The sequence below is a fragment of the Vicugna pacos genome, chromosome 21 (genome assembly GCF_048564905.1).
Source record: "Vicugna pacos chromosome 21, VicPac4, whole genome shotgun sequence".
Classification (NCBI taxonomy): Eukaryota; Metazoa; Chordata; class Mammalia; order Artiodactyla; family Camelidae; genus Vicugna; species Vicugna pacos.
This window is the reverse complement of record NC_133007.1, coordinates 30,472,148-30,499,987: the sequence shown is the minus strand read 5'-3', so window position 1 is coordinate 30,499,987 and position 27,840 is coordinate 30,472,148. Positions and strand designations below refer to the sequence as shown.

Here is a 27,840-nt window from a genome sequence, read left to right as displayed (position 1 = left end):
GCGGCCCACTGAAATACTAAGTCTCCCTCTCAAAGACACAGACCCAAGTGCTCAATTTGAGATGCCTGCAAGCTGAAGACAGCCCTTTAGAAGGCACGTGAGCCCCATCTCTGGGGCGGGAACTTCAGCTCGGGGGTGATAAAGGACGTGAGCCCAAGTTAGCGAACCTCAAATGAGCCAAGGACCAAAGAAGATACACAGGAGGCCAATGGGTACATGAAACGATGCTCAAAATTACTAATCATTAAGGAAATGCAAATTAAAACCACAATGAGGTATCACCTCTCCCGTTAGAATGTCCATCATTAAAAAAGACAACAAATGCGGGAAGGGAGGGGAAAAAGGGCCCCCTGTGCATTGTTGGTGGGAATACAAATTGGTGAAGCCACTGCGGCAAACAGTATGGAGGATTCTCGAAAAATTAGAAATAGAACTCCCATGTGACCCAGCAATTCTGCTTCTGGAAAGATATCCAAAAGAAACGAAATCTCTACCTCAAAAAGATACATGCACCCCCATGTTCATAGCAGCATTGTTTACAAATGGAAATAACCTAAGTGTCCATCGATAGATGAACGTATAAAGAAGTGGGTGGTATACATACTACTCAGCCATAGAAAATGAAGAAATCCCACCATTTGCAATATGATTGGACCTGAAAGCATTATGCAAGCAAAATAAGACAGAGAAGACAAACGCTGTATGATCTCAATTATATGTGGACTTGAAAAACAAAACAAAAACAAACAAACAAAAAAACAAACTCATAAAAAAGAGGTGCGACTTGTGGTTACCAGAGGCAGGGGGTTACCAGAGCTGGGTGAGGGGGCTGGAGGAAGGGGGTCAGAGGCACAGACTGCCAGGTGGGAGACCGCTAAGTGCGAGGCGCATGAGGCGCTACGCAGGGCCTGGAACTCACTCAGCTGCATGTCACACAGGGAAGGAGAAGAGCGCACGTGCGGACCTCCTCCTAAGTAACAGCTTTTCCCCTTAGACACCAATCTCGAGAGTAAATTAAAAATCAGTGTTCAGTGTTCAACTTATTCAACTGTTCTTTTCAAAATAATAATTAACCATGTCTCCCATGGTGACAGTCCCTTCCAGAGAGTGCTCTGTGACATCCGTGGGGCCCGGGGGTACCTCAGGCTTCCAGCCCCACCTGACGGCCTGTGAGGTCCCCCAGGAACTCCCCCACACGCCAGGACTTTGCTGCACGCAGCTCTGCACCTGTGCCAGGGCTTCTCAAAGAAACACGCTTAGGCCGGTCCTGCAGGAGCGGGAGCTACTGAAAGCCAGGCTCCGCGGCTGCTGTGGAAGGAGCTGCCGCTGCTGGCGTGAAGGGGCGTGCTGGAGGGACGCTCCCAGGAAGTGAGAGGAGGCAGGCAGCAGGCAGAAAGGAAGCAGCGGCAGATGGGAAGGGCTCCTTTCTCCTCCAGCCCTCCGGCTCCCTGAGGGCCCCGAGAGCAAAGGCTACTGCAGCTGGCCGAGCCCAGGCGGGGCATGCAGCACCCCGGCCCCAGCATCCATCAGCCAGTACAGAAGGGGGCTTTGAGGCTGAGAGCCAGTAACTCACCTGGCACAGTGCATCTCGGAGGCTGCTCTGCAACCACGCACAGTTAGGCACCTCCAGACAGCATCAAAACTACTCTACGACCTGACCAGACGAGACGCAGACATCCTTCATACAAAGGAAGACACTCTGACCCTCACCCCAAAATGAGGACTCAGTAAGTCCCAAAATTCCGTGTGGAGGGGTATCCCTGAGCCATGTGACTTGCTCCTCAAATTCAGTCACCGTGCCGTCTGAATACTCAGTCACCTAGGGGCTAAAACGGCAAATCAACCTCCAACAAATTGTATAAAACAGTAAGGGACAGGAAGGCAGGAAAGAGAAAGTTAGCACGCACACGGCCACACACGACAAGCAGGGAAAAAACGGCATCGCTGCTACAGCCCTCACTCCCGGGGCGGTCGTGGAGCCCCGGCCGGCATTTGTCACCTCCTTCGCCCACCACCCACTCCGTATTTCCTTTCCCCTCCCCAGGCCTCAGTGGGCTGAAGTTCTTCACCTCTTGGAGCGACCTTCATTCACATAGGATCTGAACCCTTGGTGGTCCTATTGTTTTTGTTAACTTTTACTGTTGGACTTGGAAGTTCTAAGAGGCCCCCAAGAGCATCCCCAGGGTTCCAGACACAGCCTTCCTCGAGCCAGCTGTGAAACACAAAGCCGTCTCCCGTTTAAAGTCAGGACCACTCATCCCACAGGACGAGGAGCCCTACCTCTGCTGGTCTGCGGCATGAGGAGCCCTCCCCCATCTCGGGGGACTCGATCTCCAGTCCCCTGGAGCCACTGTTGTGTCTCCTGGTGGAATCACTGCTTCCCTAGGGCATCAGACCTCCCAACCAACAGAGAGCATGTTCAGAAGTGGGAAACAGAGACCCTGCAGTGTGGTGTTTATTAGATTTGAAAGTGAAAGGAGCCAGTCCCCCTCTCACCCCAGGTCTCTGACCCCAGTTTTCAGTCTTAGGGAAAGAGAAAACCACATATTCGTCTCTGATTAAAAGCACAGTTTTGTTTGAAAGGAAAGAAAGTTCTCCCACTTCTAGGTATAGACCCAGAAGAACTCAAAGTTGAGACTCAAACAGTTATCTGTACCCTCATGTTCGTATCAGCATTATTCTCAGTAGCCAAAGGAAACAGCCCAAAGGTCCATCAGTGGACAGAGGGGTAAACAGAATGAGGCATATGCATACAACAGAAAACTACTCAACCTTGAAAAAGGAGAGAGGAAATTCTGACATATGCTACAGCATGAACAAACCCTGAGGTCAAGTTGCATGGAGTAAGTCATACACATGAGGTCACACACAGTACAACTCCCCAGAGTCATCGAATTCACAGGGACGGAGAGGGGAAGAGTGGTTACCAGGGCTGGGGAAGGAAGGACGGGCAGTTACTGTGTAACAGGTACGGGGTTCTCAGTTTGGGACAATGAGAAAGTTCTGGAGATGGATAGTGATGCTGGCTGTACACCATGAACATACTTAATGTCACAGAGTTGTACACTTAAAAATGGCTAAAATGGTAAACTTCCTGTTACATATATTCTCCCACAATAAAAAACTGACATAAAGAAGGCATACACTGCACCCTGTAAGATACCCTCCCTCCCCTCGAGCCCGTTCTCACCCAAGGGCCCACCCGAGTGTTCAGAAGGCCCTCCCACAGGCCAGCTGCGTGTCGAGGTGAGGAGCAGCCTACAGGGTTCTGCAATGGTCCCAGGTAGAGATGTAGGGCCTGGGCCGGGCAGGGACCCCCACTCTGAGGACCCCCATTAAGGACCACTCCTAGGGGGCCAGGGAGCCTTCTGGGCTGCACCATCAGCCTTCTTGGTGTTTCTCAAAGTCCTGTCCCCAACTTCACGCTACAAAAGGAACGACGAGGTTCTCCCAGAACACCCTTGGGTGGGGGGCATCAGGCGCTACGAGAACGTGCCCCTCAAGAGAACTCAGCCTTCCCTCTTTCCGGGGCCCATGAGGCCCCTGTGCTTGGGCATCTGAGCTCTCCACCTGCCCCCACACCCTTCCTCTCCCTCACAGCCCCCTTGGTCATCGTTCAGGTCCTTGAACAGAGCAAGCTCTCTCCTCCTCCTGGCCTTTCCCACAGTCCTGTGAGTGTGAACCACCCGCGCCTGCACCCCGCTGTCCCTGCCTCTGCCAAGCCTGGGTGTGAGTCAAGGCTCAGCTCACGTGCTGCCTCCTCGGTGAGACCACCCATCCCCACCCAAAACGCCCCTCCATCGGCCCCTCAGAGTGCCCTTAAAACTTATTTTCTCCATTGTTTCCTTGTCCTCGGCGCTCCTGTGGTCCCCAGGGTCCTTTTCACCATTATGTCCCCATGACATGCAGATGACCCATAAATGGTCAGCGGGCCTCCAGCTTGAGGATGGAGGATAGAGGGGGTTAGGCCCAGCACTAACTCTGTTCCCTCCTGAATTCCCACTAAAATGGCAATAGAAGGATTTTTTTGAAGGCATACACCCACAAAAACAGAGATGACAGGACGACAGTCACAGCTTGGAATCTGACACGGACACAGGTGGCAGCAGCCCTCTTAGCAAGGGCAAGAGGGGGGTTCCTGCGCGGCGGTGAGGCCGGGAGAGCCTGACCCCCCCCCAGGAAGCCCCCGGCTCAGGGAGACTCCATGTGGGTGGAAGCCAAGTCGAGGGGTCAGAGGGACCTGCAGGCCCCACCTCTCACTTCCACTCAGGCAGAGAGCCCTCTGCCTCCAGCAGAGTTCAGTCCCACCATCCATCCTGGGCGGGGCCCCTTCCTCTTACGGGTCCTCTGAGGAATGACAGTGGTACTGGAGCCCCTGGCCCAGACTAGGGCCCCGCTCACGATCAAAGGGTCGGAAGAGCCTTGAGCCAGGTCCCCAGGAACCCACCCTGGGAAGGAGCCAAAATGGCATCACCCAGTGGGAGGCCCAAGTTTTGTAGGCGAAGCCACACAGAGGCACACTGGGCCTCACAGCCAGACTCCTGCCCCGCAGCTCCCAGCATCTCCTGACCCCACCAGAGGGCCTCCGACGGGAGTCAGCTGGCCCTCTGAGAACAATCAAGGGCATTTCTAAGGCCGCAGGAAGACACTACCATCAGAGACAGTATTTAACCTGCTCTGGATTTTGAGTGGATTAGCTCAAGTCTTCCCACAACCTCCCGATGGCCTCCTGTGACACTCCACTGGTCCTGCTCTAGGGGCCAACTTCCTCCCATACAGCCCCCGTCCTGGTGTCGCTCCTGTACCAATGCTGCGGCCCACGGCCAGTGAGGGGCAGAGACCGGAGAGCGAGCTGGGTAGGGGACAGGACAGTGGGACGAGCCCCACGGGGAGCCTGCCGGGGGCAGGGTAGGGACCCTTCAACTGCTGCCCGACCCGGCACCGGCTTCCTTGTTGCCTTCTAGATAAAAAGGCTGAGTACCCAGGGGACAGGGCCAGCCAAAAGCAGACCTAGGGGAAGAGTCCATCACCCGGACCTCCTTGGGGAGCTCAGAACTCTGCCTGCCTTCCCCAGTCTCGGAGCCGCACACCCCAACCAACACTGACAATTCCAAGGGGAGAGAGACAGTCCCAAGAGAAAGGTGGCCACGGTGACATCTGTCGGTCTGGCTACTACAATGGGATTCGATGCCCATAAAAACCTCTTGTCAAAAACCTAAAACTTACCGTACCACAGGACTCTGTATTTTTAGTTTTCATACAACATCACCTTGTACAGTTTATTTTTGCCATTTCATTTATACCCGAAATGTATTTACTACGGACACTTGGGAGAAACCCACTGTGTTTAGATGACACTTTCATTTCACTCAGTTATCAAAGAACGGATCACAAGGATTTCATGTAAATGGCTCGTTTATTAGCACTGATGCTGTGAGGACGGCTTCCAGTAAGTAGGCCGAGATGCACGGAGGTGACAGAACAAGGGGAGGCCAGGTGCACGAGTGGCGGGTTCTTACTTCTTCCACTCGTTCTTGTCGTAGTCCCACTTGGCCGAGAAGCCCTGGACCGGGTTGACCTTCATGTCCAGCATCCTCTGGGTCTGCTTGGCTACCCACTCCTCGTCAAAGGTGTGCGGGATGGGGCCGTACACTACAGTCCAAAACAACTTCATGAGGCAAGTTGTTTCTAAGCCAACAAGCTACACGGGTTAGGTCTTCCCCGTCTCCCTGGCACCCGAGTGGTGAAGTCACCCGCCACTCGACACCCTCAGCCACACAAATGCACTGACAGCTCTTGATATTTCCAAATTATTCCTTCGTTTGTAGAAGTTAGTAATAAAATACTTCAGCTAAAAGCAGAACGTCTTCTCTCTAGGATACAGACAACGGGTCTAGAGGCCAGTGGAGAGCACACATGACCACACGGTACTTGGGGGAGGTCAGACAGGCCCGGGTCTGCTCCTGAGCCCCGTCCACGGGAGACCACGAGGACACATTATACCTCTCAGAGGGGACTGGACCTACTCCACCTGGAAACAAAGAACCTGGGACAGGCAGCACTGGAACTGGCAGGCCACCCCAACCCTGGCTGTGCAGAAACTGTTAGGTCTCAATACCCAGAACTCTGGTTACTGAGCTACAGTCCTGAACAGCTGAAACATCCCTTAGATGAGTAAGAGTTCCCTTTGCCACAACTGAACCTTCACTACGCCTTCTTCTGAGTGATCAACCACTACTGGAAATGCAGTGTGCGGTCCAGAGTTAAGTCATTCACTACCAAGCATGGCCCACTCTGAGTAACTCAAGATTCTGGCTTAACACCACTTCAGTCCACATCAGCCAGTTTCCCAAACCTGGCAAACCACCCCTGGATGGAGCCCAGAACAGAGGTGGCCAAGGTGTGCGATGGCCACCCCGCTGGCCACCCCAGCACTGAGATGGAGCCATGCTGGCTAACTCCAGGCTCCGAGCACCAGCCCCTCCTCCCGCTCCGCTCACCGTAGCGCTTCTCCCAGATGATAACGAGGCCAGTGAAGCCAATGAAAAGCATAGCTGTGCCCACAACCGTCTTCCACTCGTTGGTGCTCCTGTTCATTTCTGCGAAGCTCTCCTTGAACTTAAGGCGGTACACTGGGGACAGACGAACAGCGCTCGCAGGCCCAGAGACCCTCCTTGCCCCAACTTCCCTCCCCATGACACGGGGCACACATGGAGCCAGGAACACAATACACGCCTAAGGCCCTGACATACCCATGCACACGCACGCACATGCAAGGGGTGAGGGAAGGAAGGCAATGCATGGAGTTGGCTCTGGGTACAAAAAAGAAAAACATTCTTTCTTCTCTAAGTTGAGGCAGAAGGGTCTGTTTAAGCACAGTGTTTTCATGCCTCTTTCCTACCTGACGGTGCTCCCTGGTCTTCCACCGGTAACCTACAGTATGCCCAGGCCTACCCAGCAGAGTGCCGAGGAGGTGCACTCACACGCTACACACACAGCACCTCTGCGTCCACGTTCATGCTCCTCCCGGGGCTGGAGCCCACAAGCACAGACAAAGGGACCAGGCCCAGAACAGCCCCACAGAACCAGGACCCCCGCCCCGCTCCCCAGCACACCGCTCTCCAGGCAGCAGCCCAGAGCTCGCAGCCCAGACCCAGGAGGATTCTCCCCTGACCCAGGCTTTGCCTGCGCCTCCCTGCAATACCCACGTTCAACTTTCTCATCAATGGAGAGGCTGCTCCAGGAGGCCTTCTCCTTCTCCTTCAAGGCCTTCTGGCTGGCAGAGAGGGTCTTGACGTGGGCCACGTCAGGCAAGGGGTAGTCACGCCGGTCAACGTAACTCGGGAGAGCATAGTCTTCACTCTTCACAACGCTTCCTAAAAAACACATTGGATAAAGACTTGAAAACTCACATAGCTTCAGAGTTACAGACAAGGCGGTACTTCTAAAACCCGAAGTACAAGTATGTGCACCCTGAAATCCTCAGTCCCCTAGGGGCTGCGGCCACCACTCCAAACAGCTGCAGGGCTGCAGCGTGAAACAGGGAGCAGGCTGGGCCGCCGGGGGCTGGCTAACGGCGCAGCACCCTCCCCACGGCCAACCAGAAGCCTCCGGGCACGGCTAACGCGGCAGCACTTGCTGTAACTGACCGTGTTCGTGCAGAGGTCAGACACGGCTCTCAGGTCCCCACCCCAGACTGGAGGCCGGACCAAATGAAGTCCCTTCTGCAAGTGACTCCAACTAATGAGGAAGAACTAGCACAATATAAACTCGTAAAAGATACAAGGGCTCAAACTTCAGAAAGAAAGACGCACAAGATGGTTACTGCAGCACTACTTACTACGGCAAAATGTCAAATAAGCTATGTCCACTAGAGGCTGGACTTAGAAACTGCACTCCTTAGAAAGGGGTATCACGGAACCAGTCGTTCGTCTGGTCAACAAACGCTGACCGAGCACCTGCTGTATGCCAAGTGTGGTTCCGGAGTCTAGGCTCATCAGTGAGCACAGCAACGGCTCCTGCCGGTGTCTACAGGCTAGGAGTGAGAATCAAACAATAAATGACACTGTGCTGGGAAATGAAGGCTCTGGAAAAAGAGAAAAAGCAGGGCAGAGAAAGGGAATGAAGGGTATACGTGTGTCAGGAAACAAGTTACAACAGTAAAATGAATGAGGGAGAGCCGTGCGCTCAAAATAGAAGGACAGTTGTGTGTGTGCCTACCAAGTCACAGAACGTGATCAGGGCTGTTTTCTTTTTAAAGATGTTACTTACACATACTCACATATATATGTAACTAAACACATAAAACTCCTGGCAAAGTAAACCCTTCATTATCAGTAGAAAGAAGACAGGATGAAATGGGGACTTCTGCTCAAAAAGATAGAAATTTTCATGCCTTAAAATGAGTGCGTATCCATGGATTACTCCAGTAAAGAGGGAAAAGGTGCAGACAACAAAAGGAATGTCTTAAATTTTATTTAGGGCTTTCCCTCCTAAGTTGTGTTTGGTTCTACCCTGTGCCTGCAAGAGAACTGTGTTCCAAACTGGTCTGGAGGCATGAAGTCCTACAAAAATGCTTCACTTCCATTAGCTTAGTCCCAATGATTAACATCTCCCAAATTACGTTAACAGTACTGAAATCAAACATTAAGTCTTAAACAAAGCAGTATAATTTCTCTAGATGCTTATCTGTGCCATGCAAATGACTAGCACACTTATACGTTCATACCCAACCTTATCCCTAAAGGATCTGAGATGAAAATGACTAGAATTACAATTTTAAGATTCTAATATTCTATTAAAATGATGAGTGGACTAAAAAGCACTCAAGTTTATGCATGTTATTAAAAATAGATGTTAATTAGGGTGATGAGAATGTTTTAAAATTGACTGATAACAGCACAACTCAGTGAAGACATAAAAACCACTGGAGTGTACCCTTTAAATGGGTGAATCAATGTGTTACGCGAATCACATCTCGATAAAGCTGTTATAAAGATATGAATGCTCATCTCCTTAAAGCACTCTAAGCACAAAACTGCATTTTCTAGAACAAGAGTGGCCAATTCGCGATCTCAGGGCTGCCAAGGACTCTTCAGTACCTTGGGCCTGGCCCCCAGCAAACTGGTGGGGGGAGAACCACAGGCACATAGTGGTTAATGCACCACCTATTCCTTTTAAAAAGAGAAGAGCAAAGACAGCATTCTGCTGAATGTTTTACCAGTTCTATCCTCAACCTCGATGGACTCGGGAGTCTGCTGAGGAAACCTGGTGAATTACAGCATCCCCCTCATTAGACGTGTCACCACACAAACACCCAAGCTGCCGACAGTGGCTACGAACAGCACTCCGTATATTGCGTTCCTGTTTTACCTGTGAACCGCTTCACGTACTCAGATAAGACTTGAACAATCAGACGTTTAAAACGAAAGGACAAGACTCGTCTGGTGGACTGCAGTTTTCTCCACCTGCCTACTGTGTGCTGGAGACAAAGCAGTGAATGAACCGGGTAAGGTCCTGGTCTCCAAAAGCTTGCATTCTAGAGACAGAGACAGAGGACGAGCTACGCAGAAACCCACAGCACACCAGTTGGTGCTCTAAGGAAAACAAGGCAGAGTGAGGTAAGGAGGGAGCATCTTTAGAACCAGTGGTCAGAGCCGAGCATGATTACAGAGCAGCAACCATCCACAACTCTGCAGCTCTGAGACAGGAGGACGAGCCTGGTGTATCTGAGGAACAAAACAACAGCAGGGCTGGGACGGTGAGCAAACAGGGAGGGCTGGTCTGGGCTGCTATCTGCCCTTCTGAGGACAATGTGATGGAATCAGAGAGGCCAGTTGCTGTTCTTACGCTAGGGTTTTAAGAAGGGACTGGCAAGCTCTTACTTCCTATGCCAAAATCAATACCTAAGAGTAAGTCATGGCCAGAGCCACTGAAGGAAATAGAAGTTGGTTTCTTACAGATCAGAACGACCAAAGGGACAGGAAGAAACTTTTGGGGGTGATGGATATGCTGCATGTTGTGACTGGGGTCGCTGTTGTACAACTGTATGAGTCTATCTAAATCCACAGAACATTACACCTAGAAAAGATAAATTTTACTTTCCGTAAATTATACTTCAAACTAAATTAACCAAACAAAGAGCTAAGGAAATACATTAGCAAGGCCAAAATGGAAACAAAATTTATCCTTTGTGGTGACTTCCTAAGCTTTTAGTGAAGGAATGTTTCTCTATGTATTAAGCAAACAACTAATTTTTCTTTATTATCTATTCATTTAAATAACATATTTCAGTAACACTCTTATTATAATGATTTGTTTTAGAGTCTGTGTCCATAGTGTTACCCTGAGCAATATAAGGAATATAGAGAAAACTAAGACAACAGCATCACCAATTAAAGGACACAATTTCAAGGGGAAACTCACACAAAAAGCAGTTCAGGTAACAGCTATTGAGTCCCTGGGTACATAAGCTTGGTCCCCGACTCCATCACCCACCAGTCCAGCCTTGCACTTGACCCCTCGGTAACACAACTTGCCAAGCCAATTGCCATTTCCTCCTTTTGCTTACTTTCCCTCTGCCTGGAATGCCATTCCCCTCTTGAATGTGAAGTTAACCCCGCTGCTCCTTCAGTATAAAGGCCTCTCCTCCAGAAGCCTCCCCTGTACCCCAGGCAAGGCCAAATATTTCTCCTGAGGGTCCATCTCTTACTGAAACACTGTCCTCAGGTATCTGTTCCTCTCCCGATTGCAAACATTCTTGTGGAAAGATTCCATATTTCATATTCTTTTCATTGTAAGTGCCTAAGTGTCAGGTACAAAGAAAATGCTTGATAAATGCAAAATAAACCTGCTATGCACCAGGGACTGAACTAAGCTCTTTGCAGATATTTCAGGTGAGAAAACAGATTCTTAAACTTAAGTAGCTAGTCCAAGACAGAAATGAGATTAAAACCAGTTCAGGCTAGAAAGTCAAGCTCCTTCTCTTCCACTGAATCAATAATGTAAATGGTATTCAAGGTAAGTGGTTGGGAGTTTTTTGGAGGGGGAGAGTTCTTAAAAGCGATGGAACTTTAACTTGAACCTGAAAACATGGGAAAGAAGGAAAAGGAAGAAAATGTCAGTATAAGCAAACATCCAGAGTAGTACTCAGTATGATTCAAAAATACTCTTCAATCTAGAACTACGCCCTGTTAAAACATTTACGCCTCCCCTGAAGTACCTCAACATGATCAGGACCTTAACCATCTGAGCCCTTTGTGTTTGAAATCCAGCACAGGGCCTTCCACACAGCAGGAACAAAAAGAAAAGTTACACTTACCGTGTGCTCGTACACACACCGAGGTGGAAATTGCTCGCCTGCCAATTAGGCTGAATACTCTGGTAGCCAACATTCTGAAAGATAAAAATGTACCCCTTCTCTATGAATGTGGGTCAACATCTATTAGGAATGAGTCTTCTTTTTGCCCCAGTGCATTGTGGAAGTCAATGCAATTTGTTTTTCTTCTCCCCAACATAATTGATCTGTTCTTCGTTACCAGCTCTGAATTCACAAAACCACCCAGGACGAGGTTTTCTTCTCAGCAGTCAGTACATTTTAATGGAGCTTCATTATAAACCAAGCGCCATAATATGTATACGCTTAAGACAACTGGTAGAAAACGGGCTTTCTTATAAAGCAAAGAGAAAAAAATTCTAAAGGAGACTGGAAAAGCAAGACTGTGTTGCCTTGATGGCCTCCACTGTTTAGAGGGAAAACGTAAACGACTCAAAGGGACTGCGTCATGCACTGCACCCACAATTTGGTTAAACACCTAATACGTGCATGGGACAGGAAGAGAAAATACGGGAGAAAAGCTGTAAACACGGCCTAGGTCCACTTCCAATCCCTGCAGGGCAACGGATGACCGGGATGACCGACCTCTCACCTGGGCCTTTCCTGAGTCAGGCCCATCTCCCCTACCTCCCCCTCCCTCAAAACCGAGACTTTCAGGGGACTGTTGACGATGAAAAGGACCCCGAATGCATTCGGAAAATACTCCCATTAGGGGCAGAATAAACAGAAGCATGACGTCAGGGCTGAACTCGCCCCCGTTTCCCGTGTTTTTCTCCCTCAGCCTGTACCGTGTTGTGGGCAGATACCGAGCCTCTTCCAGTCCTGGAAGCGGATGCCTCCCCTGGGAGCCCCGTTACATCCTAGACGGTGGCGCAGACACCGTTTGAAAGGGTGATCGGGAGCCTGCAAAGCGGCCTGCCCTCGGGCCCGCGCCCTCGACCAGCGGGCACTCCAAGGTCAGAGCCCGAAGGCAGCCTGCGGGCGCGGCAGGGCAGATGGGATAAGCCGGATGCGTCCTGACGGCACACAGGCCACGATGCGCCTGCCCCCAAAACCGGAGCCTCGCGGGCCGGCCTCAATGTCACCCGGCTCTGAGGCCCAGCCGCCGCTTCCTGCGGGCGTTAGGCGGTGGGCACGCAGACTCGATAGCTCCCGGCGCCCGACCCCTCCCCGGCCTCGCGGCGCGGACTAGCCTCCGCCTGCCTCACCTGTCGCAGCCCCCCAGCCGCTGCCCACCGTGCCCGCCACGACCGCCCTCTACGCCCCGGCTGCCGGCGACCGGAAGAGAGCGAAGCCGCGCCGCGGAGCACCACGGGATCGAAGAGGACTCCACCCCACGCCCAGCTGAGCCGGAGGTCACAGGACCGGAAGTGGGGTGTGCGGCGAACGTCGTAAAATGCCGGGCTGTGCTGCTTTCCGGCGGATGCTGGGAGACCGTTTTCCGGCGGCGACCGGGGAGAAGCACTAGTCGAGTCTGAGGCGGGCCTGTCGCCTCTCCCTGGCAATATCCGGCGTTCGAGGAGCCGCTCCCGGAGCGGGGCCGGGCCTGTGGGGCCTACGCCAGCCGCGAGGCTGCGCCAGGCAGTCGCCGCCTCGTCCCGCTTCTCAGCTGAGGCGCCCCGCGGCCAGGCAGCAGATCCAGGCCTCGGCCGGCGCCGGGCCTCCGGGGCCCTCCCGGGCTCAGCATGCCCGGGGTGAAGCTGACCACCCAGGCCTACTGTAAGATGGTGCTGCATGGCGCCAAGTACCCGCATTGCGCCGTCAACGGACTGCTGGTAGCCGAGAAGCAGAAGCCGCGCAAGGAGCATCTCCCCCTGGGCGGCCCAGGCGCCCACCACACCCTCTTCGTGGACTGTATCCCCCTCTTCCACGGCACCCTGGCCCTCGCCCCCATGCTGGAGGTGGCCCTCACCCTGGTAAGCGCGGGAAGGGGCCTCCTTGCGAATCGGCGGGACAGGAGACGGGCTGGCGATCGGCTTCCAAGCAGTCCCAACTGGACTCACAGTGGTCCAGCCGGAGTCTAGACCCACCCCCAGGTCGCGGTGATCATGGACTGATGACCCGCGGGGGCGCGTGGGTCTTTTCCTGCACTTGGCAAGCGCCCCGCAGATGGCAGCTCGTACACGCAGCGGCCGAAGGAGCGACCTTAACGTCCTGGGTGTTTTTAGAGGTGCTTCAGGCGACGCATTATACATTAATTTCCTCAGACCAGTAGTCTTCATAGAAACAAGCCGTCGTTAATTGAGTGATGATTCGACACTGTATGTGGGATTTTGAGTCGCGGGAAGTTCTGATACTGCGGTTTGGCTCTTGCACACCTTCCCAGGGCCGTGGGTGTAAAGGCTGTGGTTCTTCCGATGTTAGTGCTCCAGAACCCCAGTTTCGAGACACGTTTAGAAAGGCAGCGTTGGCATCAAGGACACTGCTGCTCTAGAACGCGCGTGAGCGCTGTGTATGGAGAACTTGCCTGTTCTCCTTGGTAACTTATCTAGAACGCACCCTTGGTTTTAAGAGCTAAAGACTGGAATTTTAAAGCTGGAGCAGACATGACTTCCAGCCCGCACACTGCTGTGTCTGCTTTCGACTACGTTAATGAAGTACAGTGGGAAAAGATGTCGCGTAAGGGTAGACTGGCTGGTCATTGAATTCTAGGTAGTGGTTTTTGAGGTCTGGTAACCAATGAAGGAAAAAAGACCACCTATAAATTTAAGTTAAAACCTTAGGGAGAAATAAATTATAGCCTTGGACCTGCCTCTACCTGGGCTGAAGTACTGTTTTTCATAGACATGTAAACTCTAATACTGGGGGGAAAGAAAAGTTAGTTTATCTCTGCAAAAAAAATAGGTAAGTTTGAGAAGATGTAGGGAGGAATCCTTCTCTGTACCCATGAACAAGTTAAATGAATCTATTTCATAATTTAGCTGTTTATGACACCCATGTACATTCTTGGTAAACAAGAAGTATCTTTAGACAGATGGTCCTGGCCTGAGCTTACAGGGCACATCTTTGAGTGCCTGTTAAACTGAGTCATTATGTGAATATCATCTTGGGGCAGGAGATAGATAAGAAGTAGATGATATTTATGAAGTAAACCATTGTAGCTCCTGAAGGAATGTACTGTTGGTACCAAAATATCACTGGGGCATGCACGTATGTTTTCATGCATGTCTTTTCTCTTTTTTTCTTAGGCAGAGGGGAGGGGAAGGTTTATTTATTTATTTATTTGTTGGTTTGTTTATTTTTTATGGAAGTAATGGGGATTGAACCCAGGACCTGGTGCATGCTAGGTATGCACTCAACTACTGAGCTATACCCTCCCCGCTTAATGCACGTCTTTTCAACCAACTGTCTTGATTATTCTGTTATCAAGGGACTTGCAGGGTGACTGGATATGTGAAGTGCATTTATTTGCAGAGAACTAGATTAACCAGTAGCATTAATGCAGGATTATTCAGTTCTCCAACAGTGCCAGGCCGCTGCTGTGGGAGGGGTATGGCTGTGAAGTTGGAACTGTACCAAGTGGACAAGTACGATACTGAAGAGTAAGTGCCGTACGTGGGGTTAAGCAGAAAGTGGTGAGAGGTCCGCTAACCCAGGCTTGTAGGGTAAGGGAATGCAGGCCGCCCAGAGAAGGGGACATGCAAGAGGCCAGCCATATTAACTCAAGGGGTGGGGATGGAGGAAGAGCACAGCACTCAAGGCAGAAGGACCCACATGTGCAAAGACCAGAAGAAAATAGGGGGAGGGGTGTTTAGGGAAAAGCTAGAGTGTAGAGAGAGGTGAGCAGTGGCCTGATGCATTGTAGAGGGCCTTGCAGATCACACAGAGGAGTTTGGGCTCCGTCATGAGGGCAAAAGGAAGCCACTGGAGGAGAGTTGTGTGGTCAGATTTGTGTCTTGGTGTGATTGCTCCAGCCTGCACCAAAGAGGATGTTGGAAACAGGAGTGTCTGTAACACTAGAGGCAGAGAGGTGGCCTAAACTGAGTGCACTGTAGATGCAGAGGAGACAGACAGGGCCAGGAGGGAGAATCCGCAGCGTTCAGTGACTAATCCTGTGTGGACATAGGGAAAGGACACAAGGGTGACAGATACCTTGGTTTCTGACTTATGCATTGGGAGGACAATGGTACCATTCATTGAGGGAAAATGGAGACGACCTATTGTTGAAAGTTGAAAAATGGGTCTGGAACTTAGAGAATGGATGGGCTGGAGACATAGATTGGGAACCAGTAGCTTCTCAATGATTTTTGAAGCCATGGAAGCAGATCATATTGGCTGGGGCTGTGTGTAATAAGTAGAGAGCCATGAACAGAATCCTGAGGAACTCCAGCTTTCACAGAGTGGGTGGAAGAAGGGGAGTCAGCAGACTAACCAAGGTGTAGCCACAGAGAGTAGGAGGGAAAGGTGTGTTGCTTTAAATCCATAGAAAATCCTATCAGAAATATCTAGGAGCATCTTAAAGAACTTGAAACTCACTTGGACTTGTCAAAATAGGACTAATTCTTCTCATTCTTAAGTAACCTTTACAAAGTTAATGGATTATGTTCCTATTATAAGATATGAATGCAGTACTTGTTATTTAAATATTCTAACTATAAACAACTGCATTGGAGTCACTTTACATGAATTTTCCCCAAGGAGCAGGGCTGCTTCCACCATTAACCCGGGGAGGGAAGATGCCCAGGGGAGACCTTGACTCTCAGGACAGGGGCACTGCAAACAAACAGCCAAAGTTCTGTCCTTGCCAAGCAGTGGTGGTTTGTTCTTGCTTATATTGACCCAAACTTTGAACCATAGACTTAGCATTTGACAAATATGAGAAAGGCATCAGTTGAATACAGATTAAATAACTTTCAGAATAAAGTTATAAAGGAAGATTTGCAATTTGAGTCCATCCACAAATTTTGTATTACAATTAAGATTTCTATGATTACATCATTCAACTTTTGGCTTAGCAACTTTATAATCTGAAGGCAATGAAAAATCTCAGTGTCCAGAGCCGTAGTTTATCAGCTGTAGAAGACGTAGTTTTAATAAAGCATCAAATCCATGAAACAGTATATGTGAGACCTAATTCTTATGACTTTGTTTCTATTCAGGGAATTTTGTATTGAGGTATCGTTGGTAAGTGGGAAAGACTGACTTTTATGCAGTCTGTCAAAAGGCAGCATCGGACTCCTTTGAAAGGCTTTTCATTGTAATTTTCCATTTTAAAAAGTCCTTGCATTTGTAGGTGCTTTCTATTTTTTAAGTGCTTATGCCTGTTATCTTAATTTATCCTTATAGCCCTTTGACGTAGGTAGTGATGGAATTATTTCTAAAAGCAAAAACCCATAAAATGTTAGTAGGGAAATTAGCATAAACCTGCTGTCTCTAAGCCCTCTTTGTCCTTTTCCCCTCTCGTTGGTTTCCTAGTGCTGTGAAGCAGCTTTCCATTACATTCTGCTCAGATGACTTCCTTATTTGCCAGTTGGTCTAGTCACCGTGACTTTGACCTGGAACTCTCTCTCTGCTGCCTCCATGTGTGCCTCCTCAGTGCTCGTTTACACCGGCTGCTGTCCTCTGGCTCTTTGCTAAGCTCCCTACTTCCTTCTGCCTCTTTTGTCTCCAGACCATAACGGAGGGGGAAGTAGCCGCTCTGGGTTGTCCTTTCAGTTCTTCCCCTGACCTTCACCCTCTGTCCCCATGCCGCTTCCTCCAGAGCTCTTCCCCCACGGAGCCAGCCCTTTCCATGCCGTAGAAAAGCCAGCGGCCCAGCAGCCGGCTTGAGGAGGAGCTTTTCTTCTCAGCGAAATGAACACCCCTCTACTTTTAGACACCAAGGCCTGCGTGTTGCTGCAGCCTGGAGGCTCACGGGTACCCCCAGCTTGTCAGTGGCAGGCATGGGAGCAGTGCCCTCCTCAGGGGGCTCTTATCAGCTCCCCTCCTCGCCTGCTTTACGGCTGTTGTACAGTCCCAGGAGGTAGGTGATAGAGCTTTGAAAATTACAAGTGCCACACACATGCAGATAGGAGCAAGTTTGCCAAGAGCAGCCGCCGTCTGCGTGCAGTCCAACTGGCAACGGATGAGCTGGGCCCGAGCCTTTCGTAGTTCTCCATGTGCCTGGAATGGAATGAGCCTGAAGGGGCACTGAGCAGAGGAGTGGGCTCCTGCCAAGGGCAAAGTGACCTCCTTTCCCTCTCCAAAGGAAAACTGCATAAGCAAAAGCAGTTTGGACCCTGTGTTCAGAATCAGTTTTGCTAAGTTGACATCAAGTTTCAGAGTGTTGTCCTGAACTTACTCATTTTGATTGTTCACAAGATGCGTCCGGGGAGGAAGGTGTCATAGCAGCAAGGTAAGGGAGGTGGAAATGGATTCACTGAGAACAGAGGTCAGACAGCTTTGCAGTTCTTTGGCCTTGTCCTGCCCCACTGGGGAGGGAGCGAGTTGCCTTTACTCTATAAGCTGCCACTTAAATCCACTAGGGCTTTTCGTTAGCGAGCCTTTTGGGCTGCCTGCCCTGTCCGTCCCCACCTGCTGTCCACACTGCTTGTCTCCTTCCACACACTGACTTACTCCACACCAGGTCACTCCCACTCAGGATGTCTGGTTCCACTGACATTTGTTTACTAAAGACTACTGCTTGGGGTTGTCAGGGCATCATCAGTAGCAAACAGTTTTATTGTCTTTGTATTAACAGTGGCTGTGGTGAGCCAAAAAGTGCCCTCCACTCCATGTCCACATCCTACTCCTTGGAGCCTCTGACCATGTAACCTCACAGGGCAAAAGGCACTTTGCAGATGAGATTAAGTTAAGGATCTTGAGATGTGGAGATTATCCTGGATTATCTGATAGTCCCAGAGGGTTCTTATAAGAGGCAGCAGGGTGAGTCAGAGAAGAGTTGTGACAACAGAAGCAGAGTCAGAGCGATGCAGCCACCAGCCAAGGAGTGTGGAGACCTCTCGGCGCTGGAAAAGGCAAGGGAGAAATTCCTTCCTGAAGAAGAAATGAGCCCTGTGGACCCATGTTAGACTTCTGACCTGTACTGTTAAGCCACCACGCTTTTGTAACTTGTTACAAGGAGGGCATTAGGCTGCTAAGACAGTAGCCAAACTCAGGCTACAAGCTGTAGTTGACTCTGGTTGTAAGAGTAGCCCACACTGAAGAGCTGGGAGAGGAGCACTGAAGTGCACAGAGGTGATGTCGCCTCGAGTGAGGATGCACTCTGGAGGCTGGTCTTTGATCAGAAACAAAGGTCGAGAAGGCTACACTAAATAAACATACAGGTTTGAGTTCAGGGAATGGGGCCAAATACCAAATTTTAGAACTAGGCTATGCCCTTTGATACCACATAGAGATAAATTTAGAAAAAAATGAAAGAATTTGCTGCAGTAAGCAGCAGTAAAAGTTTCTAGAACCCATTTCTTTAAGAGGTGATGGGGGGGTGGGAAGGGATAGACTGGGATTTCAAAATTGTAGAATAGATAAACTAGATTATACTGTATAGCACAGGGAAATATATACAAGATCTTACGGTGGCTCACAGAGAAAAAGGTGTGACTATATATATGTTCATGTATAACTGAAAAATTGTGCTCTGCACTGGAATTTGACACAACATTGTAAAATGATTATAAATCCAAAAAAAATGGAAAAAAGAGAAGTGATAGAAACAAAATGTAAGTAATTGTGAAATAATTTTCATCAAAGTTACAGTGAAAGAGCTTTTAGAAATACTTTGGAGACATAATCCTCATCTTTTGACCAAAACATCTAATTGGTTCAATGAGTCTTGGTTTTGACCCACTATGGTAATTTGTGGGCTCTTAGGAGACCAGAATTATTATTCTAATCCTTGTGTGAGCCAGGGAACCTTGGACTGAAACTATTTTGTAATGTCTGCCTTTAGTCATAAAGGAGGCTCCTGGAGGCCCAAACCAGAATTTGAGAAAAAGAGCAATAGAGCTATGTTTTAAGAAGGAAAAAGAAAGGAAGAACATTTTTAACCAGTTTATTCACTCTGAAAAAAATCAAGGATCAATTTTTCCTCTTCTGCAGACAGAATAGAATTTATTGCAGTATATTATTAAAATTCCATTATGGCAAAAACAGGATGACCTTTTGTTGTTTTTAATAATAGCATTAGACCTGCAGGAAGCTAAATCTGATGAGAGAAGAGTGGCATTATAAAACAAAAAACTTTCAAAGTCTGCCACCATGCTCCCATTTAAAAGCACGCCGCAGAGAAGCGTGGGTGTGCCAGGTGCATCCCTGCCTGCACCTGCCCTCCTGCATGCGTGTGCCTGTTTACCCCATGTCCCGGCATGACACGTTTTTCATGCTATGCTGCTAGGAATCCTCAGGTATAGTATTAAAGGACTTGGCTTCGAAAGAGACTTGGACTCCTGTCCTGGCTCTGCTGCCTGGCTGTGCAAACTCAGAACCTCTCGTAGCTTTAGTTTGCTTGTCTGTGAAGGATGGATTTAAATGGTCCTAAGGCTTGTTCGAGCCCCAGTGCCTCAGTGCTTCCTGTTGTAAGAAAATGTGGGTTACGCTGTTGTCCCCTCACCCATGGCACTGCACCCATTTAATATGTGTTGACACTGGGGCCTTCTGCTGGGACAGGGGGAGGAGATCCTCCTCGTGTCCAACACCACCCCTCCCGGCCGTTGGCGTCCCCGTCTGAGAAGACATCCCACCTCAGTGCGAGTGAGCGGCCCGTGCTCCTCTGTGCTTTCTCTGGTCTCACATGGACTGTGGAAAGCAGGTTGGGGTGACCGTCTTTCCCATGAACACCCACTTCATTCTTGTAGCCTTCCTTGCAGGGATTGTATCATGTCTTGTCCCGGCATTGGGGTGAGGGTTGGAGGGGGCTCTGTATTTATTGAGACTTGATATTTAAGGGAAAATCATTCATCTTTTCTTCTCAAATTTTGTTCTTCTTTCAGATTGATTCATGGTGCAAAGATAATAGCTATGTGATTGCTGGTTATTATCAAGCTAATGAACGAGTAAAGGATGCCAGGTATGTCCATGCAGAACCCTCTGTGGTCTGACACGGTGATCCTGTGACCGAGACGATCTCTGAGGTGCTTTTCAACCTCTGTAGGCTCGGGGTGTGAATCTGTGAGAACAGAACCCCTCCTAGCCCCTGAGCTTACTTATAGTGTTCAAGGGGGACTAGGGTGTGGGTAATTCCAGAACAGCAAATTCTGTACATTTATATTAATGTTGGGATTCTGTCCTGTATCTTCTTTATTTTGCTTGAAGGGAATTCGTACAGTGAAAACAACAGTCAGGTCCTCCAGTTCCTGTCCCCACTCGCTGCGCCTGCTTCCCATTCCCAAACTAGGCCTCCTGCAGGGCAGAGCATTAGGAAAGAATACCACTCTCTTTTGGGGTAAATAAAGCAACTTTTAGGTGTGGTGCTCTTAGGGTCTGATACTTGGATGAAAATACGGTGTTTGCTGCTTCTTTCGTGCTAGGTCCTGGTTTCTTTTATACAGCTGTTTGCCTCCACTGTGGTTCTCACTAATGAACCAGGCTGAGAACTTTGCTTTATTTCCATGTCAAAGTCCCAGCAGAAAAACACATGAGACACTGAAGTAAGGATAATTTGAAGAGGGCTTAATAAGCGGATTGTTTCCAAAGGTGTAAAGGGTATGTAAGAACTCAGGAGAGGCTGGTGTGGTAACCCAAAGCTGGTGACAAAAGTTGGAACCTGCCCTGGCCTGGTGGGATGAGGAGGGGTGGGTCAGGCAGCCACCTCAGGAAGAGCGGTGCCCTTCGGTTGAGGGATACGACCAGCAGCCGGCCTGACGTGCCCTCCCGCAGGGAGGGTCCCAGGGGAATCAGCACCTCAGCCGCCCTCTGGTTTTCTCCAGCCAGAGGCCCGCACCTAGACACCCTCCCGCTGTCATCCAGCGCTGACTGAGTCCCGTGTCCAGGCGATAAGGGCATGCAGTGAAGGAGCCCAGACCCCAGTGCCTCCTGGGGTTGTGTGCCCCTGCCCAGCCTGGGCAAGAGATGGGGCTCAGTGGCATTTTTGGAAACAGTACAGAAAGTGACGAAGCCCTTCCGGGATGTAAGCCATGTTACCCTTGGAGGACTGGGCCCAGTCAGGACTCGGGGCAGCGGGGCCACCAGCACTGAGCTGGGCGCAGTGCAGCCCCTGCTCACAGCCTCTGCTGGGCGGCAGCGGCAGTGCCCTCTGGAGCCCGGGTCTCCAGCTTCTCCCACTCCCTCTCTGGCTCTTCTCTGTCTGTGCCCCAGGGGCCGCTGATTTCCCCTCTGGCGCATCTCTTATTAACTTCTCCTTCTGGGACCTTCTCTCCTTTTGATCCCACCTGCCTCCCGTGTGATGTGCTCGGGCCTGTTCATAGCCATGTCGGGCTTGGTCTTTGTTACATGAAAGAGATTGGCCGGGCACTGTGCTGAGCCAAGCTAGAGGCTTGGCCCTGGCCTCCAAGTTGCCAGATTGTGTATGAAAGGCACTGAAACTTAGGACTGTGGTGCGGGACAGGGGCCCTGTGCCGTGAGGGTAGTGTGGAGGGCTGTGCCCGCAGGAACAGGAAAGAATTAAATTCATTGGGGTGACCAGACAAGCCTTCAAGGAAGGGTGTCCTTTGAACTGGGCACTCGAGGGTGGGCACGGCCTGGTCGAGGGCAGACGTGGAGATGAGGAGGGAAGAGTGCCTGGGGAGGGGGCAGCGTGATGAAGACGCTGGCTGGAAACTGGCCGGAGTGGGGCGCGGCGGGAGGGGGGATCCGAGGGAGGCCTTCCACGTGATTCTGTAAGTGGTGGGGAGTTGTCCCGGTAGGTTTTCCTGAACCCAGCAAGTACTTCCCCGTAGCTGTTCGCGCAGGGAGAGGAGCCCAGGTGTGAGGTGATAGCACTGCTTGTCGAGTGAGTGTAGACGCCTCCCTTTCCTCCATTCCCCGGCCCCAGATCCACGCCTCACCCGGTCGCCCCGAGTGCACCTGCGCAGGCTGTCTGGTCCACGTGCCTCAGTTGGCTCATGGCCTCTTCATCTTCCCTCTTCTGTTTGGACCTCATTCCAGCCCAGCCTGGAATTACCTTACTCAGACACCATTTTCACACTAGTCACACCTTCTAGAACTTCCCAGTTCCCTCACCTGCTCTGCTTAGTAGGTCTTCGTTCTGTCACTGAAGTCAGTGTTTAAGTACCTACCAGCCGTAGGGGAGTCGAGCTGTAGAGGATGCTTGCGTGGTAAGAGGTGTGCCCAGTAACCCTGGCATCCCTGCTGACCAGGAGCCTGTGCCACACTTCAGGACCTAGCTCGCCCCTCCAGTGTGTCTGGAGGGAACCTCAAGTCCCTAATACCGTGCCAGCCTCAGGCTTTACTGGTGTCGTCCTTCCGAGTCCTCAAAAGGACACTCGGCTGAAGAAACCCCCACCAGAGTCGCTTCCTGCGCAGAAGCCACCCAGCTTGGAAGCTCAGGAGCTGGGATCAAGCAGCTTTCTTCTTCAGCACTGTTTGCTTCTACCTGCAAACCTTGCCTTCTGTCTCCAGCCACTCCGAGCTAAAATTTTGTTCCTCTTCTAGAAATAACAGCTGATTAACATTGTCTCACAGCATAAGCTTTGGAGCCAGGTGGACTTGGATTCAAGTCCTAGGTGACTTACTGAGTCACCTTCTTGGGCCTCAGTCGTCTTGTCTGTAAAATGGAACCACGAGTTCCTCCCTCAGAGAATGATTGTGAGGAGGGAGAGTGCAGCCACACGCAGCATGCTCAGCTTTGGGCTTGGTTCAGAGTAGAGGCTGAGACTAGTCCTAGTCCTGTGATTACTTTTTCAAAGAAAGGATCACTCAGTGTTTTAATCTGATAAAAAGAAATGTAAGGTGTTTAAAGTTGTACTCATTTCCTAAGCTTCAGGTCATCCCATCAAGTTTTATTGTGTCATTTCAGAATTGCTAGTGCTTTGCTTCACAGCTGGCATTTCATGTGGGTAGATGTCCCTGACAGGTGCAGTACCCTGGCCTGAAGAAGACACTCAGCACAGAGCTTTTAGATGTCAATGTGAGGTCTCAATCACAAGTTAATGCCTGAGTTTGTGCTGGTTGGGAAGGGGATTGGCAAAGAGGTTTCCCTCTCCAGGGTCCCCACAGTCTTATTTGGGAGCTGACTCTTCAGTGAACAAGGCTCTGTCCAGCCTAGGAGGAAGCAAAGTTCTGACTTGAGTACCATAACGTGAGGAGCGTGCGTTAGGAATAGAGCAGGTTGGTGTTTGAGACTAAGCGTGTAACACAAAAAGTAAACAGAATTGGTAATTCTTTGAAATACTGTGGCAAGTCATTAGCTATAAGTTTTAACTTCTTTCAAAAGAATACATGTTAAATTTGAGTTTGGGGGCATCTGAAATGGTGGTTGTTTTTAATAAATGTATTTTGATCCTCTTCCCAATAAAATCACCATGTACTGTGATAATTATAATGTTAGGATAGTAGTTTTGCAAGGTTCTTCATGGCAGATGCCTCTAGGGGGAAGAGCATGCTCTCAGCAAATGCCGGCTTTGTTTCTCTTTGCACCTGAGGTGTGAGTGAGTGAGGACCCACAGCAATGCAGGAGCGGTCGGGGTGTGCCTTTTCCACCATTGGCGTGGACGAATAAGCAGGTCTCTTCCCACAGCTCTGTTTCTGCTCCTCGCTGCCAGCCGTCTGAGCTGTGGGGACGCAGCTGTGCCGACTCCAGGAAAGGGCTGCCTCCACTTTGAGAGCTTTCTAGGGTGACCTGAGGGACACGAATCCCTGGGGCCCTTCCTATATTAAACTGGTACTGCAAATATATATTCACACATCTCTCTCTGTAAGTTCTCAATTTTGAAATTGAAAATAGAATAATGAGATAATTTATTTTTATAAAGCATTAAACCTGCTTTTTTTTTTCACCTCAACCACAAGGAAAGGATTATAATTATATAGTGTGTTTCCTTAAATAAACTCGAATAATCAATGTATTTTTATGGCCATGAAAATACATATGGCTCAGTCCTGCTTCAAAAAGCCGAGACTCTGCTTGTACGTGGAAAATAAGATGCACACAAAAGACAACTGCATACCAAGGAGTAAGTGTTTAGAGAAGGGACAAATGGACCCCACCTGGGATAGCTTGGCAAGACGTCCAGAGAGGATGGTGTTTTCTGGGCATTAAAGGTGGAAGGAATTCAGTGAGCAGAGACGGGCACAGAAGTGCATTCCAAACAGGGAACAGTATGAGTGATGCGGGAGGGAAGGGTGTGTGAGGGAGATGCTGTGTAAACAGTTTACTGAAATTGAAGGGACACAGAGCATTGCTCCTGGGAGTAGGAACAGTGGCTGGTCCATGGGTGAGAGAGGCCAGATCTGCCGGGCTGAGGACAGTGGGCGTTTATCTTAGAAGCTGATGGTGAGAGCCAGGGGAACATGATGGAAGTTTCATTTCAAGAAAATGATTCTAGAGACAGTTTTCAGAATACCTCATGTAAGAAGAGCCTAGAAATTGAGAGCAGGTAGGAAGCAACTTTAGAAACCCCTGCCTATGGTGACAGCCTGGAGGAAACGGGTGGCAGGGAGAATGAAGGCAGCAGAGGCAGGGGGAGAATCTGCAGTACCTGCTGGGGGGCTGGCAGAAAGTGGGACGTCTCCTCGGTCAGGGAGACTGAAAGTAAGCGGGCCTGCCTGCAGCGATTCCAGCTGGGAGGCCTTGGGAGCGTGGCGGGTGGCAGGGGGGCTTCAGGGGTGCTGACCCTCAGCTGACCGGGCAGGGCGGACACCAGGTTGCAGGTGTGGTGAGGAAATGGAGTGAGAGGGACAAGATGCCAGCCTATTAAGTTGAAGAAGTATGGTTGAAAGGGAGAAGAGACATTGGATGGTGGCTTGGAGAGAACTAGTTACATTTTTTTTTTGTCCTAAAGAGGAAGAGGCTTAGATGTGACAGCAGAGCTGGGCCCACGGCGGAGGACAAGGTGGGGTATAAATAAGGCCCCCGAGGGGGAGGCTGAGTGTGGATGGGCCTCTGGGGGGAGGAGGCCTCTTCCTGGACAGGACAGAGACAGAACTTTGTGTCTGGAGGGTCGTGCGGGGGTGATGTGGGAGCCAGTCTCCAGGTCACTTTATCAACTTGCCTTATGATGGAAAGTTGTCATTTGTCAGGGTTGGGATGGGGCACAGGGCCACGGCTGACAAGCACAGAGAAGCTTTGGAATGGCTTAGGAATTTAAAAAAAATTTTTTTTAAAAAGCAAGTGACACAGTAAGAAGTGAATGCGAGCACAGGTGGAGAAGCAGCGCAGGTGGAGGTGGGGGGCAGAGGGCTCCGAGGTTAGGGCCGTGTGCCCTGGGGGCGCTCTCCACCAGGTTCCAGGGAGCCTTTCTGTTTAGAAGCCACCCTTTCAAGATCCGCTCCACCTCAGATTCCTGGTGAGGGAGGGCAAGGGAGCTGCTACACTGTGCTTGCCCTCCCAGTGTCCCCTGCCCCCACAAGTCACTGCGGCAGGACCGAGGTCACCAAAAGCTACTCAAATGGGTGTAACAAGCACAGGCAGTTTATCGGCGCTGTTGGCCTTTGTATCCTTGCTAACTCTGCCAGGCGGACAGCTGAGCAGCCTCAACTAGAACACGGTAAACTCGCTGATTTCCTCTTTCACAGTCCAAACCAGGTTGCAGAGAAGGTGGCCTCCAGGATCGCCGAGGGCTTCAGCGATACAGCTCTCATCATGGTGAGTCCCTTCCCCGGGGCTTCCGTGTGCAGGGGCGCTGCTGAGCGGCCCCTTGCCAGCAGGAGGCTTTATCATGTGAGTGGTCTTCCTTTCTGCGGGGACTTCAGACTGTGGCGCACTCTGCGTCCTGCGTCCCCTCCCGGCTGCAGACTTAAAGCTGCTGGGACATAGGCCACTGTAGCCACAGCACACGGATTTCCAAAGGTGGGGGTCATTCGACCCCAGCAGCTCTCCAGGTGAGGTCCCCACGCCGGCAGTGTCAGTACCGCCTGGAAATTTGTTGGAAATGGAGATTCTAGGGCCTTGTGGCCTGTTTTAATAAGCGACCCGGTGATTCTGATGCGTGCTCCAGTGTGAGGACTGTCGGATTAGATGGGCCGGCACAGTCGTGGGAGGAGGGGAGTCGGGTGGATGGGTAATGGATGTCAGAGCCTTGTCCATCTCCATTCAGGTGGAATTCTAACAGGGAAGCAAAGTAACGCATGGAAGCTTCGCGTTTGTGAAAAAGCAATTAAGTACTTAGCGTTTATCCTGTCCAGCACCCCGTGCGGCAGGCCCCGCTGGTGCGCCGTGGAGTCAGATTCGCAGCGCCGGGCACTGAGCCGAGGTTTGCGCCACGGGCAGTGTTGACATTGCTCTGGGAGAGCCAAGGAGGTGCCTGTGACTTGCAGAAAGGTGCCGCCGCTGTTCACAAGCATGTCCTTTGTCTTGTCACAGGTCGACAACACCAAGTTTACGATGGACTGCGTGGTACCTACGATCCATGTGTACGAACACCACGAAAACAAATGGCGCTGCAGAGACCCACACTAGTGAGTGCCGTGCGCCGGGGATGGCCGCTCAGGCACCCAGCTCGCACGGGAAAGCTGGCCCCAGCCTCCTGGGTTTTTAAGTTAATGTGTTCTCTAGAGGAGTGTGCAAACTGACACAGAAACTATGCATGTTCCCCGGCTCCTGGGATACAGGCCTGTAGGGTTTCCAAGCGGTAAAGAGAAAGTGAGTGTTACTCAAGGGTCTTCCCTCCCCAGCCCCAGGGCACCTCTCCCCAAGCCATACCTCCTTTGCAGGCATTTGGTTTGGTTTATTTGTAATCAGTCAGAAGGCATCAGTCATCTGCCTCCATTTTTTTCAGAATTTCACTTGGAGGGCATCTCATGTGTATATCTCTATGTACATCTTCATGTGTTTATTTGGACATGTTGGCTCATGTTCTTTATTGTCTTCCTTTGCACCACTCTGCATGTGGTACTCTTTTGAAAGCCACCTGTTTTCATTAAGGGGTTGATTTCTCCTGTTTCACCTCGTAGTGATTACTGTGAAGACTGGCCGGAGGCCCAGAGGATCTCAGCATCGCTCCTGGACAGCCGGTCTTACGAAACGCTCGTGGATTTTGATAACCACCTGGATGACATTCGGAATGACTGGACAAACCCAGAGATCAATAAAGCTGTTCTGCATCTGTGTTAGGGAGGGGTTTCAGTGACTGGTCTCTGGGCACTTCCACTACACTGAAGAAGAAAAGCTATTTTTAAATGTAAATAAAGTATCTCATAGCCTGTGTGGAAAGCTGACAGTTCTCAGAAGTGGCCTGTGCCTTGAAAGAGGGCAGAATGTCCCATCAGTCATCTTTCTAATGCAAAGTCTCTAGAACAGGTACAGAGTCTCCAATCTGACCATCCCTGTGGAGTCCTTCCCAGCTGTACGTTGCTAAAATTCTCCGAATCAAAGCTATTTCTGCTTGTCCAAGATTGTTCCTATTAAACAGTTTTAACTAATCTTTTATAATCTGGAGAGAATACTTTTTAAG

General features: G+C 50.3%; 2 protein-coding genes across 2 annotated transcripts; one reads left to right on the top strand and one right to left on the bottom strand.

The window, feature by feature from the left end:
* Window positions 1-5,397: 5,397 nt before the first annotated feature.
* On the bottom strand, window positions 5,398-12,677 carry COX4I1 (cytochrome c oxidase subunit 4I1). Its single transcript, XM_072946755.1, has 5 exons — window positions 12,544-12,677; window positions 11,321-11,394; window positions 7,209-7,376; window positions 6,501-6,632; window positions 5,398-5,652 (listed from the first exon to the last, which is right to left on the bottom strand). The coding sequence occupies exons 2-5, from the start codon at window positions 11,391-11,393 to the stop codon at window positions 5,516-5,518; spliced, it is 510 nt and encodes a 169-aa protein (XP_072802856.1). The 5' UTR covers window position 11,394; window positions 12,544-12,677; the 3' UTR covers window positions 5,398-5,515.
* Window positions 12,678-12,742: 65 nt separating this feature from the next.
* EMC8 (ER membrane protein complex subunit 8) lies at window positions 12,743-27,808 on the top strand. Its single transcript, XM_006212420.4, has 5 exons — window positions 12,743-13,251; window positions 20,263-20,339; window positions 25,964-26,033; window positions 26,751-26,845; window positions 27,341-27,808. Exons 1-5 carry the CDS (start codon window positions 13,021-13,023, stop codon window positions 27,498-27,500), a joined length of 633 nt encoding a protein of 210 aa, XP_006212482.1. The 5' UTR covers window positions 12,743-13,020; the 3' UTR covers window positions 27,501-27,808.
* The last annotated feature ends 32 nt before the right edge of the window (window positions 27,809-27,840 follow it).